The following is a 16334-nucleotide window of genomic DNA, read 5'->3' as shown; positions in this document are numbered from 1 at the left end:
TAATTTAGCTTTTCTTAGACCTCCCTATTAATCTGGGATTTCAGATGGCAACTTGATCAGCCACAATCTGGAAAATCTGCTAAAGTGCAAGAAATCCCAGCCATCTATGGGCTGCTTACTCCTCAGTGCATACACACTAAGTCTGGTGCTTCCAGACAATTTTTAACTTTCTGGCCACACCATGCCCTTCTGGGATGCACAGATCTGGTGCTGTCAGGCAAGCTGTGCATGAGTATATTAGGGCTAACAGAGTAGAACAATACCTGTGTGCATTGTGGGGCTTACTGCTGACCACCATGTTGCCATGTGCTTCTGTCCAGGGTATGCCAGACAGGAATAAAGAAGCGCTGTGTGAAGCATGGAAGCACTGCAGGATTCAAAACCAGACTTCCTCCCTGCTTTGTAGCAAACCCAGTAGCAGGATGAAAGAGTAATTTCTCTCTCTTCTGCTCCCCTCAGCGTCTTTATTATTCTACACAACACGAAGCAGCTTTGTGAGGCTGAAGACAGGTCCTTGAAGGCGAGGCAGGCTGTAGGGACAGGGTCAGTGAGTGCTGGATTCTGTCACAAAAGCTACTCTGGTGCTAATACCTCAAAGTGGAAATTTTTTTTTTTTTCTTTCTTAAAAGGTCCAGAGGCCTCTTCTGTGCAGGGACAGATCTGCTGGGGATGCTCTGGCACCATCTGGCTGGCCAGATGGACAGGGAATACCTAGGCTGACAGTGAGGTGAGTGCATCTGTGGTAACAGCGTCAGTCAGCACGCCAGGGACAGGGGGTATGTCCATGACAGTACTGTGACATGGAGATAACCACCCTGTGCTCTGGGGTGCACAGCCCAGACACATCTTACACGTAAGAAACAGTCAGAAATAAGACACATTTTTTAAAAGAGGCCTATGCCAACAGAGTGAGCACATGGTAAGAACAGTCAGTTTTCTTGGTCTTCATCATAAAACCTTTAAGTGTTTGAAAAATTAATGTTTAGATAACCAATCTGTATTATCAAAAATAATTTAAAAATTTAGAAAAGTGAACTACTGGAAACAAATGTAAACTGAAGTACCAGGATTATGAAGGATTTCAAATTCTAAGGCACTCCATAGTCCATTCTTTTTTTCAGTCAGACATGACTACAGTGTACCTATGGAATTCAGATAGGTTATCTGAACTTATGCTTTCCCTGTATTTAGAGACCTCCTGAAGTCTGCATCTTTTGATGTATTTGCCACGTGATTAAAAAATAGATGAAAAACTTTCTGTCATTTGATAAATAAGGTTCAGAAGAAGCCACATTTGCCTGTTGAGAATAAGTATTTCTCTACTTCCCACATGTAAGAACATTTGCACACAATGTTACAGGTTTCAGTGCAACTTCTGGTTCAGCAGAACATACAAATAAAAAAAGTTTGTGAAGGACAAAAATATATTCTGAGATAGCTTTTCACTAGGAATATGGTCAATGGTGGCTATGTTCAATATGGAACAGATGGCTCTTGGTCACTGTGTTACATTCCCTGACCTAAAATTTACCATATGAACCAGTTTACTTACTGATCATATTGGGAGAGGCTAAAAAATGGATGTGCCAGAGTCTGACTGTCCTTCTTCTGTCCAGATCAGGAATGAGACAGCGGTAGAGCAGAAGTATAAAAGTGAAAGCAGATTCTAAAACCCACCATTGGAAAACTGTTATTTGTACCAAGCATTCAGCAGAGGCAGCATTTGGATACAGATGTACCATGTAACCTCATTCCTGAGAGAAGAGCCCTGTCAGACTCAAAAAATAATGTTTAGCATGGGAAAGAAAGGTGCTATTTCTTCCATACAGAGGAGGAGAACAGGAGAACTCCTCCCTGTCCCTTTCAGCAGGTATGCAGTGAGATGGTCCTTGTTGCTGGAGATATTTTTTTTATTACAGAGAGTTTTCAAAGACTAGGTTGTTTTGAGAGAAGTACTCTTTGTCTGTCTTTCCCCCACTCCCTTCAACCAGAGCAGCCAAGGACGGTGAACCTGAATGTTGAGAAATGTTACCTGAGGGCACAGAAGGAGACCCAAGTCAGAGGAAAACAAAATAGTTAGGTGGATTAAGTGGGGTGAGCTCATGAAGCTTCTTCATAAACAGAAATGACAGGCTAGCTTGGGAAAATAAAAATTTCCCTAAGCATACCTGACAGCAAAAGCTGACTGATCAATAGGAGCAAATGTGTAGTGAACCGTACGACGACAGAAAGCCAAGTAAAGCTGTCCTCTGGACTTTGCAAAACAAACCAGGTAAGGGAAAGCACCTGGGCCCTGCTAAGGAAAGAGCCATGCTCATGTATGCAAAGTGCCACCCCAGCTACTTGCAGAGAAGCCTGAGTGCATGAGGGGAGCAAGAGACAATGACTTCACTGGGTCCCAACAGAAAGCATGGGCTTTACCTTCGTGGCACAAGGTCCTCATTCCTCATGTTCTTCCTGTGAGATCCCTTCTAGTAAGACTACAAATTCAGACTACAGCAATCAAAACACTATTGCTATTCAACATTAAACATTTTCAGAATTACCTTTGTGCTGGCTGTCCACACACACGTGGAAATTTTCACATCTCTTTTTTATGCACAGAAGCTTCCTGCTATTTCTGCACAATATTCTTGCTAGAATCCAGCCACCCTATTTCCATCACCTATTTTTTCATCACTGGCTTCTGTTTTGCCAAGTTTATTAATCAAGAAGATGGATGTCAGGGTTTACACATGTTTTTGAAGTTCCCCAAGACAGAACAAGATCTCAATGGAAACAGGAATCCTACATGATGTTTTCTCAACAAGCCGTAACCAGCTTGACCATTCAACAAGCCACAACAAATCCAAACTTAATTCAAAGCACAAATTGACTTTTCCAGATTACCATTAATTTTTAATTAGTATTAATAACTGTACAAATTCATATTTTGAATGGTTAATGTTACCCTCTAGAGCCTACAGAGGACTATCAAAGCAGAAACTTTAATGTTTTGCAGATCAGAGTGTTAAGAAAAGCCAATACATTATTAGTGTCTCACAAAAAAATCTTTGGATCCCAAAACCTTGAAACTTTGCTTGATATCCAAATTTTACAAATGAGTAGTCTTTAAAACAAAAAGACCCAAACCCCAATTACTTAAAACAAACCTGGGTTTGACCAACAAACCTGGGTCAGTGTTTATCTGGGTACCCTATAAATGTTATGGACCACTTCTACCCTTGAAAAGGCAGTTCAAGCACAGCAAGATTAGGCATGCATCCACCTTACAAAGTTCAAGCACCCCTCTATCCCAGTATTTTTAAATCTTAAAAAAAAAGGTCAGATCATCATAAAAAGACTTAGTAGCTCCAAGTCAGCCAAAGAGGGATTCTCAGGCAGAAGCATCATGAAAGAAATCTGTAAGGTTGATGACACAAGTTCCCATGCAAACCAAGATGCACAGACCAAGTGTGCCATTCCTCGCCAACTCCTCTGTGTGCTGTTCTATACAGCACCCCCAAAAAAGGAGCCACAGTACAGACTGGGCTCTGAAAGAGCTTGCTACCTCTTTCAACCTTGTGAGTTGTTAGCATTAAGTTACGCCACTGACCTTGGGTCAAGATTTCACACTGAATGGCTTATCCTGTCTTACACAGGAAATCTGCAAAAAAGCTAGAACTGAACCTGCAGATGCAGATTTTATCTTTCTTTTCTCAGTCATAGCTCCGACCTTCCTTGAAAGAGGGGGGAAATATGCATCTGTTTAATTCTGAGTATGGATGTAAATTTTACAGTTTTCAGGTATGTGTTTATTTATCTGATGATTTCAAGTTTTCCATTAATAAAAAAATTCAAAGTTTCTACTCAACAGACTTTAGATTGCAACTGTAGGTGAACTCATTCGAGAAAGAGCGTGATTTTGCTGAGGAAATAATTAGCTTCATTTTGATAAATCCTGTTCTGCCAAATGACTATGGACATACACTTCAAACAATAAAATAATAATTTTTTAGATCAAGCTACAGCTCCTAGGTTAATCAGTCTCCTACAGGAAGTCTTCATCTCTGCTTAAACTGAACCTTTTCATTGATATGAAAGGGATAGGACTGTAAATGTTCTTTCATCTATGTTGCACAATAGCTCAACTTCCTCCTTAAAAAAACCAAATCTGCAAGAAAAGAGGATTATTTCTCTCTCCCTTTTCCTTCATCATGATCTTTCTTACACCTTGCCGTAGGCTATCCTGTCATTTTCAGATTTTTGACTCCCTGATGAAACAGAGTATAATCTTTCTCACAGAGTTTGCTGAAAGCATCAGGGAGGCAGTTTTGTGCCTATCTGTCCATGGGGAGCATTTATATTCTGTCCACACAGGTATGTTTCAGAATTAACAATAATAACTTTTTCAGAGTACTCCAACAAAAAGCTGCCTCCAAGATCAGGGATGACTGTGCCATAAAGTTAAATCACTCATTCCACCACAGGCAATGAATTAACCGAGAGTTTAGGAATGTGATTGAAGAGTTACAACTGAGTTAGTGCAAAAAGTTGCATGCTAAAATGTAGGGGTGTGCCCAGAAGTTGTGTGGAGGCTCTACATGCTTTATCAAGCAGGAGTCAACACAGGCACTCTAATGTTTGGCTTAAAGCAACAGCCAGGTTGGCTTCAGGTGGCCTGAAGACAAGCACAGACTATGACTTGATTTTCCAACGTGAGTGTGATCCCTGACATGAATTAAAATAAAAAACCAGAACTAGTAAGAACTATTGCAAATACACAAAAAAACCCACTGAAAATTGGTGAAGCACATAACAAATGCAAAGATTTTTAGGTGTAACAAAAGAGAACACTGTCCTTTTGAAAGGTTAGTGACTACCTCCTTTCATTCTTTGGGTGCTGTCTGGTTATTTATAAACAGCACACCCGCAGAAATAGCTACATGCCTTTTGTCTAATTAAGTGTAATCCAGTCTTACCTGGCAAGTCCATATTGACGTGATAATGAATCCATCATCTCTGAAGACATTGAAGATTTCAATGATGCCCCGTGAATAACCAAACACGGAGATACTGGCGTCTGACACTGCCAAGTTAAATGTGAGGTAGTCGGTAGGCTGCAGGAGATGTCTTTGTTTATACAGGACAAAAATCACAATGCTGTTTCCAAACCAAGACAACCAACCTGGAAAAAAAAATTAAATCCTTGGAACCTGTTGATCTTTAAAGTCCCTTCCAGCTCAGTCCATTCTATGATTCTATGAAATCAAAAAGCAAACAAAGAAAGAGGCTGTTGAGTGCATAAATGTATGATATATCTTCTAAAATACCGTTTTGTTCCATTAGAAGCATATTAAATCATATTATCCACTAGAAAACTATGCATGAAACCTTTTTGAGCAGCTGGGTACATTTCAGAAGTAGGAGCAACTGAGTAATTGAGTGGAGCAATAAAACAGAACAAACACAAAGAGCTGCTGCTACACCTATTGAAGATGTCCTGTTTAAGGGCCTAAAGTGGATTTTTTCGCTTAAGTTTTTTTCCTTAAGTGGATAGATGAAACTCATAAGTGTTACGCCTGGGAAAAATAGGAAGGAAGAAAAATCAGTAGAGTGGTAGCAGAAACTACAAAAAATCCGCCAAAATCTGCAGCTGTTTAAGTTCCTCATATACAATAATGGATACAGAAAGTTCATGCATGTAGCCAGAGAGCTGCTTCATCAGTTCTCCTTAGAAAAGTGCAGCTCATACAACTAGGTTTCTTCTCTTAGAACGATCTAGAACAATCCTTGTAGCAAAGTCTGTTCCAGATGGGAATACTTTTCAGTAGTGCACATGATAATCCATATGAAGACAATATTTGGAATAGAACTTCAAAGTGTCTTTTATTTAATTTTACAGAAAGTTACATTCTCTCTTGCTCTCCAGGAACAGAGATGTCTGACTGCTAAGTGTGTAAGTATGTGAGCAAAACACAAGGGAGATAACTGTAAAGCTGGTGAAAATCAGACACTTCCTCTGCTGGAGAGACCTAGAGTTTCCATATGTCCACAGCTATTGCTCTGCCCATCAGTGCAAAACCCTGGTAGCTTGCATCCCAGTTTTTGAAATTAGATAGATGTGGAGAGATGAATGACTTTTAGCAGAAAGGATAGTGGGAAATGTCAGGTTCAGTGTTGAAAATGTGGCTTAGTCAGTTAAGGGAGTGGAGGGCTGAGCAGCATGTCAGGCAGCCCTGGCTCCCTGCTGGCTCCTGCTTCTATCCCACAAACCAGCTCTGCCACCTGTGACATTGATGGCCTCACTTCACCTTGGCAAGGTAGAACAAGACATGACCTCTTTTGAGTGTCTGCTGCCTATGACAGGATAAGGAATGCAACACCTGGTGGCTTACGCCAGGTTCCAGTATTACCAGCTGAGGGAGAAAAGCGCTGACCCCCAGCCCTCTGCCCAGGCACAAGCAGTAGATACCCCAGAGTGAGGCTGCTGCATATTGGCACAGCAAGAGATGAACAAACACAAAAAAGGGGGATGTGACATGATGGCACTGCACAACATCTCTGGATATTCAAAGGAATCTGTGTGATGAAAGATAGCTGATAGGTTTAATGCTGTAGCAAGAGGGCAGCTGGCTTCCTTCAGGAAGCACTATTTCCACCTGAAGAATCCAGAACTTCACTGCCAGGCTGCTGTGGCTAGGAAGGGAGGAAATTACCTCTCAATCTCCAGGCCACGTGGGAGTCTCAGGAGCTGAAATGCCAAAGAGCAAGGCACCTGTTCTGTAAAGAAAGAGATTGGGCAGATACCTCCAGTGAGGTGCCCTGGGTATTTTGGAGTGGGAGGAAGGTGGTTGATGGGACAGTCTCCGTATGGCTCTATGAACTGCTTCTTCTGTGGAGCAATTGACTTTTAACAGTTTTTCTTTGCAGCATTGCCAAGCTGCTGCTGCTCTGCCTTGTTCAGTAAATACACAAGGTTTACTGAAGAGCCTTTGAACTGGGAAGAGCTGAAATGTCAGCATATGGTGTTGACCAGAAATAGCTGGTGCAATGATACACTGAGATACACACATACCTTTTATATATACCTTGTTACAAGGTCAGCAATAATAAATATATCTCATTCTGGCCACTAGGTGACAATGTTTCTTAATAAAGTCTTGTTTTAAACAACTGCATACACTTTAACTCAGGGATTTTCTGAATTTTGTTTGTGTCTAGTTATTATAAATACCTATAATACATATAGGCAGAGCAGGGTACTGGGGAAGGAGGGCTTTGGGAATTAATGAGGATAGCCTTCAATGCCAGCACGGCAGTTGTGCTGTTCGTGTATGTTGGTTCTACCCTCTGCAAGGTAAGACAGTTATCAAGGCAGTAGGTATGAAATATTTTTCCCTGTCCACATGAAGACATAGTGCTAAAATGACAGACAAAACAAAATGGAACCACCTTTGTAAATAGCAAAACTTCGCCAGTTCAGTGTAATGCATAGGAATGCTACCCGCGCAGTGTCAGACACCTGCCCTTCCTGGGATTTACAGAGCAAATTCCCCCTAGCCTGGAGGGTAAGGGAGTTTTCAGTTAAAGTGTCTTAAGGAAGAACTTGAGCAAAACATCACGTCAGACAACACTGCACATTTTAGAGCAATGAGAGGTGACAGAGACACAGTACTTGTGATAATCTCTGGGAGCTAGATTCACAGACTGAGGTTGGAGATGTGGGAAGCATTGAGGGAGATAAGAGCAAGTATGATTTCTGCATGTAGGCACAGTCCTTTTCAGCACAGCAGTGGAGAATCTGCACTGGCATAACCAGTCCCTAAAATGGTCAGCCTGGGTAGTAGACCATACTAATTTGGATTTTTAAAAAAAAGAAATAGAAGAAAATCAATTCTTAGTAAACCATGCAGTAACAGAATCAATGGTCACATAAAAGTGGTGCCAACCAGAATGGTGACTATGGGACACTGGTTCTCTGTGCCATCAGATACAAGTGCTAGTCTGGGTTGTTGTCTGTATTGACTGATTGACTTAAAAAACCCCAAACAGACACCCAAAACAGAAAATCACCCCAACCAACAGAATGCCTCAAACCAAACAACCCCTCTCCCTTCCTCCCTGCCTTGGCAGCATAGCAGGGAAGAAGGTCAAAAATGCAAGGGAAGCACAGCAATAGCTCTGACACTCTCAGTGAGAGCAGAGACCTCAACTGCACTGCAGGTGGTGTGTGCCTCAGGAGACATCAGAGGTAGATCAAGAGCCCAGAAAGAAACTTCTGAACTTTGAAGTGCCTCCATGTTACCAGGCGTCATCTCAGTAAAGCAGAAGATAGAAAAGAAACAACTGAGGGAACTTGTTCCATCTTTTGCAAGCTGTCACTAATGTTCGCTCATAAGAGTATGCAGAAGAAACCCCAGACCAAAAACCAAACATACTAAGGCAATCGTGGTGAATAAAGATTTAAACTGAGGTCAAAATGTGGCAAGAGAGAAAAAAAATAGCAGCTAGGTAGAAACTGAGCACTGTCACCCAGCATAGGGTTCAGAGGGATCACCATATCTTTCCCATAAGCACAGTCTGAAATAGGTTGTTCATCAGAGAGATGCTGGATCTTCTGACATGGCAAAATACACAAGTAAAATGCAACTACTGAAGTAGTTTTGCAAACATAGTGAGGTAGGAGGAATAGGATGGACATCAGTATTAAAAATGTATCACCCCTATATAATTCAGTAGTAATCCTTCTCCTGGAACAACACTCCCTAAGAGAGCATTTTAATTCACAGATATCAAAAGCACTCCACAAGGGAATCTGGTGCTGTTATCCATGATTTCTTGGGGAGGTACAGGCAAGCTGCCAAGCAAGCTGGTGAAAGTCAGCTTGCTTGGAAGCCCTTCAGCTATTAACAAACTCCTGTGTCAGTGTGATGCCCAGCAGCCCGTGCACAGAAAGCACCAGAAAAGTAGCCAGAAAGAGTGACTAAGGAGACTGAAAATCTTTCTGCTGAAGACAACTGAGAACACTGAAATTAAATCCAAGAATATTGAAAAAATACATTATAATTTTACAAATATTTCTATCAAATCACTCAAGCCTGTGCATTCAGACATGCCCTATTTTTCTCTCATGTACCTGAGATGGTCTTTGAACAGGCAATAAGCAGCTGAGGTTGCATACAGTTTCATTGTTAACATTCTTTCTAGAGAACTAAATCTGGCACAAGTGAATTGGTAGCTCTGAGCTGGTCATCCACATTTCCAATAGATTAGTTCACCTGTACCCAGCCAAAATAGGTTATTATGCTTTCTACTTAGACTTGCTCTTGTTAGACACTGTTGCACGGCCTTTTCTTGTAAAACCTGGCAAGACTGAAATAGAAAAATGGGTGTTGCAACTCAGCCATATGCAGTTTAAAATATATATGAATCCCTTAAGTGAAAGAATTCAAGAAATGAGAGCAAAAGGTGAGGCTCGGCATCACAAGACAAACTAGGCTTTTTCCTCAGCAAATAGCCTTTCTCTAGGACAGGAACTGGATTGAACATCTTAATGCAGAGCAGGCATGAATGAAATCAGTTACTTACACAACTACATATACAGAAGCATAAATGCCTATCAGAAGAGGCTTGCTGCAAAAGATTTTCCGCCCAGAAAACTTTAATTAAAACAGTGATAAAATCCAGAGAATTTGCAAAGCTGTCATTAACTATTGCAACTGTGAAGTGACCCTACTCTGTTTTCAGTCTTCACTGCCAATTATACACACACAATATCCTGTCCAGGGCATATTGCCAGTTCTGGCAGGAAGGAGAAGAGTCATCTTGTTTTAGACTTGACAAAGCATGGAGAGATTATTTGTTCAATAAATGCAATCATTTTGGGGATGAATGTTCCGTGAATAGCTTGTTTCCTTTCCCACCTTCTCAGATTTATCTGTCAAACAAAATCCCAAAATAACACTCATTCTGTCACTTGTCAAGTAACAGTTTACTATTGCCATTCGGAAGTGTGTGCCTTTTAAAGGCATGTTTGGATCTTGTGGTCTGTTCTGATGGGATTGGTAATGCACTCAGCATGCCTTTCTGATGGAAGCACTCCAAAAAGTCAGAATTTGTTCTCTAATAAGTACTCTCTCCTATCGACTTGAAATTTCCTTTTATGCCCTGTATTTACTCTAACAGGCCCAGTTAAATGTGGAACTAGGGGAAACAAATAGAGAACAAACTGTGTAAAAATGCAGAAAAAAAAACAACTTAAGAATTCCAGTTAATAATTATGAAGCAAAAAATGCTTTATATTTTTCCCCCATGTCTAGCATCCAGCAGCAGTGGGCAGTGCTTTTAAATTGCACCTCATAATTTAAACTGTAGAATGATGCAGTACTGCACCACTTATAGCATAGGAAAAAAGAGGTCAGATGCAATCCCAGCAGCAGGACAAGCTTTCACCTGTCTGTTAGAGACAGTTCTGAGCTCATTGAAGGGAAGGATGGGAGCAGAGTGCTGCCTTCAGAAAGAGGATGCTGACGAAGGTGACCTAGCACAGGGTAACACCGCGGTTGCTATCACTTGCAGATAGTCCCTCTAAGAATGGATCACTGCTGTCAGATGGGCATTGCACCTTCTCCCCCCACTTTGCTGGTCCCCTGGCCAAAGCATTAGCAAGGAGAATGATAGAACAGTGGCTTGGGTGTCAAGAAGCAGTGCAGTGATCTTGATGTCCATCGGCATTTGCAAAATGCACCACATATTTCCTGCTGGTTTGCTCGTGCTGTCAGTGTGCCACACCACTGTGATCAGGCTTCTCTGCAGGGTGCTGAGGACCTCTCATCTGGATCCAAAAGTGCCTGGCTGCTGTACCACATACAACATGTACATCAGTGCCCTGTCTGTCACAAATGACAGCTGTGCTACCTGTGACCTTTGAGAATTTCCAGAAGGGGACACACAGAGGCCTTATCTCAGCAAAAGGTGTTAGATCATGGTTCTTGGATATTCATGTCCTCTGTCAAGATGTGTGACTCTGGGAAGACTTGGCCAAATATAGTTAGGTTTTTAGGACTTGATCCAGTGAAGGTGAGGCAGTTCAGGGGAACCCCATCTTCTGGAAAAATGCTAATACCAATCACATACATACTCTTAGGTTTTGGAAAAATACATCAGAATTTGCAAGAAGCTGCACTGCCTTACACAGATTCAAGAGAAAAAAACCATTTAATAACTACAGAAGTGTAATCACTGAAGCCATTTTCCAAGGCATCCAAAACCCAAGAGTATCAAATATGAACATCTTTGGGGTTTTGTGTAAGGAGGTATCCACAGACTCCTGCAAATGTAGATTGTCTTCCCAGACCCCTAAAGCACCAGAGGTACAGGAAGCTAGTGCATGGACTGGCCTTTTTTCTCTGCTGCCAGAAGGGCAAGAGGATGAATGTATGACAGAGAACTTGTTCTGCCACATCACAGCTCCCTGGATAGAACGAGTTATTGGTGTACATAAAACTAATAACTATAAATTGCTGTGGCTGGTGCTTGCAGGAGAGCAACAGTAGACCTTTGAGGAGAAAAGAAATTAGGACTTTCCTGATTTATGTATGACTAACAGAACTTTTCAAAAGTTATTTCCAAAAGGTATACCCACATCCATAAATTTTTAACCAGATCTACACTACACTTAACTTGGAGGAGTGCTACTGCTGGTTGTACATACTCTCCAGGAAAATGAACTTGAGTTTTGAATCTTGAGGTAAGTTTCAAGAAAAGCAGCTATGACATGCAAAGCAATTGTAAGCTTGGCTGAAGGATATGAAATCAAGCCCAAACAGCCGAACGGCTCAGGCACCTAGGTATTTGCTAGAAGATGTGAGATCACTACCAGGAAGCATCAGAGAAGAACATCTCTGGTGGTTCATTGATGGAAGAAGTTTGGACTACCAGTGTGATGCAGAAGCAATACTGGGCGGGATCAGTAGAGCTGAGAGAGTGTAAATATGAATATGAATAGTGATAGCAAGACCTTGCTTGGAAGCTGTATTCAGTCGTGGCTATAAGGCTGCTGGGATGACAGGGGAAAAGGGGAAAACATGTTATGAGAGGAGATAAATAAAGATAATTACCCCCTGCCCCCGCAATCAAAAAAAATAAAATTCCCTCAATTGCTTAATATAAGAATACAGAGGCTGACCTCAAGGAATGTTCCTTCAGGAGCATAGATTGACCGTAGGATGTCACTTGCAGGCAAAAAAATTATTTCAATTAAAAGGGGTGACCAAAAATTGTATAAAGCTGTTGTGATCACTTTAGTTAAGAATTTAGGCAAAGGTGCCTGTCCAACAGAGAAAAAAATCTTGAACATAATTTCAACTGGAAGAGTGATAACAACACCAAAAAAATCCCTAGCCAGTTATATGAGGGAGCATAATAGCTGTGTAAATGGGATTATACATTGTCTCAGCAGGGGACTGGCCTTGCTGACCTAAGATGTTCTTTCTAGTCTTAAGTGCAACTGCTTAATTCTTTAGCTGATGGTGCAGCCATTTCCCAGCCATTCACAAGGGGATATGCAGATGTGAACAGACAGGGGATATATTGGAGTACCTCTGATTTACTATACAACCACTCTCCTAATCAACTCTCTTAAGATAGAAGCCATACATATTTCTACTAGAATCTCTGGTTTTGTTCTAAGCACAATAAAAATAAGAAAGTCTCATGTAAACATATTAAAATACTTAGCATTTAACATTATAACTTCCACAGGCCTTTGTCAAGTGTAAGCAGAGGGCTAATAAGTTAATTGAAATATGTAATAAGTTTAGGAAAAAAAAATCTTTTAGGCCAATCATTTAAAAACAGAAACATTTTTGTACATGCTATTTAGAAGAACAGATTTAATAAAAGCTAATTTTTTTTCTATTTTTCTGTGAAGTTCTATGGTTGAAATTTTTTATTACCTAGCATGCTTGCACTCTTTGAAATTTCATAGAGTTTCCTTGTGTCAGGCAATAAGCCTGCCCAAAATAGCTAATATTTAAGCAAGCAAAACAAAATTTCAGTGGCATCAGAGTGCATTTATACTGAGTGTCATTTTCAAATCCCTGTTATACACTTAAAATAGCTGTCTTGCAGCAGAACTAAAAGAAACACTTGGTATTGTGACTAACACAGGATAAGGTTCCAGTACCTAGATATTTCTTAGATCCTGTTTGCAGAAGTCAATTTCTATATGCATCCAGCATTTAAAGCAAGAACAGTACAAACAATTAAAATTAAGAACCACAAGATACATTTTGTGTCTCTCCAGATGTTTGTAGGATGCCAACTGACTGCCAACAGCCACAGCTCTGAAAATCAGGGAACATTTTTTCAGTGCTACTAAAACACAGGAAGACACAGAATGATCATGTACTTTTGATAAGGTACTTCTTTTATCTCCTCACATATTAAGCTTAATGAACATTAGTTGAAAGTTTACAGGCTTGACTATTTATTTTTCCTCAAGATTTCTGCATTGATTATAAATCTCTTTTTTAACAAAAGCAAGCTGTACCTCTGATCTTGCAATTGCTGGAAAAGAAGTTACATTTTCTCCCATCGTGTTCCATTAGGGATAAAACCCAAATTAATCACTTGGAATTTGATAAAAACATCTATTTAAAAGTTTCCTTTCACACTCAAGCCAAATACCTACCTAAAGCCAACAGGTAGAAACCTATGATTGTCTCTCCTTGCTCTGTTACAGCTGCCTCTCTGGTCAGAAAACTGATGTTGTTGTTCCTCCAGGGTGCCTGTGCAGAAAACTGGACAGACATTTTCAGTGGAGCTTCTGGCCCAGAAATCACCCTTCCCCAGAATGTCCCGGTGAATAAAATGGTTCCAGCCTTTTCCTCAGTTTCTGCTCACTGTATTAAAGGGAGCTCTCAATAAGACTAATGATCTAAAGAAGGAAATCTCAAGGGACAGGAGCTTTGCAGCCTTCTGACCTATTCTTCTTCACTAATCCTATCTATTAATACAGCCTGTGAACCTGTGGCCAGCCAAAGACAGAAGATTTCCTTCTATCCTCATTACTGCTATGTGCAAAAATCTGTAATAAAGAGCGTGTATCTGAGACAAAGGAGACAACTTCCTTTAAAATAAGGTGACACCATATAACCTAAAGGCTCACAGGCACACCCACACCATACTGATATGCTGCTTAGCTAGCTGTGCTTTCATTTTTTCCTTCATTAAAGATGAGCGGAATTTTAGTTCAAATGAAATTCAGGAAAAATCTCACACAAAGTAAAAAATGGCACAGTGAAAAAAATCAGGGATGTGTCACCACCTGAGAATGTGACTTTAACGTAGCATAAAAAATAATCTATTAACTTACTTTACCAGTGGGATAGTTGTTAATTTAAAAAGAAGGGAAGATAATATACAGAATGGGTTGAAAAAAATTTAAGCACTTCGGATCATATGTTTAGACTGCTAAGTACCCTCCAGTCTTGGAGTAAGCACCAAGTATGATGTGGGATTTTTCCCATACTGTTGAAAAATGAGATTTTGTTTTGTTGAAGTGCATGGGATTTGAGTTAGGCAGGAATACTTTTAGTCTTTTCTGAGGTATCAATGATTGTAGTTTAGACATGGCCTCTCTTACCAATCAGATTGTAGCCATAACTAAAAAACTTGAGTCTAAATTAATTCATCTGGAGCAGCAAAGTTTCCTGGTGAGCAACACATTCTCACTGCACTGAAATCCCTATGCCTGTCTTGCACTGGCTTTTCCCTTCTCACCCTGGGCAGCAAACTGGACCCAGTGGTGGGACCCAGCTGAAGGAAGCAGAGCACATGACTGTGAATCTTCCCTGTCCACAGGCTGAATTTGTCCTTCCTGGAGCAGACTGACTGCTCCTGTTAAGCTTTCCCTGTGTTTGTTATGGGAGTGGCACCACAAGGGAGGGGAATAAAGGTAATGTGACAAGAATGGAAGGGGAGAGCACTGATCTACAGTGAGGAGGAAGACACAACCATGTTGTCATGAAAGAGAGAAACCTTCCTGCTAAAGGTGAGGACACACTCGCTTCAAGCAAAGTGCCTTGCAAGGGTTGCAGGCTTGACTTGTCCCCAGCCTCTCACTCTTGTACCCAGTACTGGACTGCTGCTCTCTCTTCCTCCAACCTAAAGTCTGCAGGATGGGTCTGGCAGCTTCTACAGATCACATTTCTGCAGGCCTGATTTTCCCAGCCGCTTGCCACAGCCCACCTCCTGACTCCTTGTGAGATCTATCCACAGGCAGCTGGAGTTGAACCCTGACAAGCTTCCTAAAGTTCACTGCTTGGCAGACTGTGGTGGAGTGACCAGGACTTACCAGCTCAGTGATTAAAATTGGTCCTAGCAGTGCTCTTTAGGCCAAAGGCCTTCACTGCTGTGTGCCCACAACGGTTCCAGGTTGGCCACAATATTCCCACCCCACCTAGCTGCAGGCATCTCTTGACCATGCACACATCTCTCATGAGGCTGTCTGACGTGCCCAGTGTTGCAGTCTGCAACTTCAGGATCTCGTCCAGGGAAGCAGCAGGATTCTGGGGACCAGCATGGAGCACCAATGAGACGGGCTCCTGGTACATGAAACCATTTATTCAGCACGGGAACAAACTCAGATCCAGAACAGAGAGCCCCGCACAAAGGCCAAGCAGGGGTTTTTGAGGGACAGAACTCTTGAGGGTCTCCACCCTTGAGGGTGGAGTTCAGGGTCAGGGACCACTAGGAACACAACAAGGGAGAACCCCCCCAGGGACTCAAACCAAATCAGAGCTCCTGGGCCACCCTTCACAAGGGGTTTGGGGTGGGACAATATAACTCTTTGTCTTCCTCGAGGCACATCACCACAGCCCAGCACACGTGGACTTTTTTCTGCTGTGGTGCTGCTCTCTGAGGTTGCCGTTTGGGAACCCTGGGTCCCCCAGCAAAGCCCTGGATGCTTTCCCAGGGAACATGTGCACAATCATGCATTTTAGCAATGAGCTGCAGCAGCCATTTCTAGATAGTTGTCCGCCCGTGAGAGGATCAGCTCGCTGCTCAGATGGAGGGGAGGGATAGAGTTCTTGCTGAAGGCAATGCCCACGGACATTCACAAATGCTCAAGAAGGCCCATAACAAAGCACAGCAATATCACTTACTTTCAGGACAAGGAACTTGGATCAGAGAAGAGGTCCACAGCATAGAATCCATCACAAAGTCTCCATTCATGAATGCACAGGTCTTCATTGGAATGTATTTTATCAACTACCAAGAGAAAGATGTACGAAAGGATGACACTTCACACTGGGCAGAAACCCAGTCCATGCTCCCTCTACTCTCTT

At 41.7% G+C, this 16334-nt stretch overlaps 1 protein-coding gene across 1 annotated transcript in view; it reads right to left on the bottom strand.

Annotated features, from left to right (window-relative positions):
- LOC102104474 (visual pigment-like receptor peropsin) overlaps positions 1-13876 on the bottom strand; it is a 30052-nt gene extending 16176 nt beyond the window's left edge. The window contains exons 1-2 of the mRNA XM_014255949.2: positions 13676-13876; positions 4962-5167 (exon numbers count right to left, since the gene is read on the bottom strand). Of these exons, the coding sequence (XP_014111424.1) occupies positions 4962-5167; positions 13676-13796 (327 nt within the window). The 5' untranslated portion in view covers positions 13797-13876. The remainder of the gene's footprint in view (positions 1-4961; positions 5168-13675) is intronic.
- Positions 13877-16334: the final 2458 nt, after the last annotated feature.

Source organism: Pseudopodoces humilis, chromosome 3 (genome assembly GCF_049639895.1).
Source record: "Pseudopodoces humilis isolate 2021_Gansu_Grassland_sample_001 chromosome 3, ASM4963989v1, whole genome shotgun sequence".
Classification (NCBI taxonomy): Eukaryota; Metazoa; Chordata; class Aves; order Passeriformes; family Paridae; genus Pseudopodoces; species Pseudopodoces humilis.
This window is presented reverse-complemented; position numbering and strand designations above follow the sequence as displayed.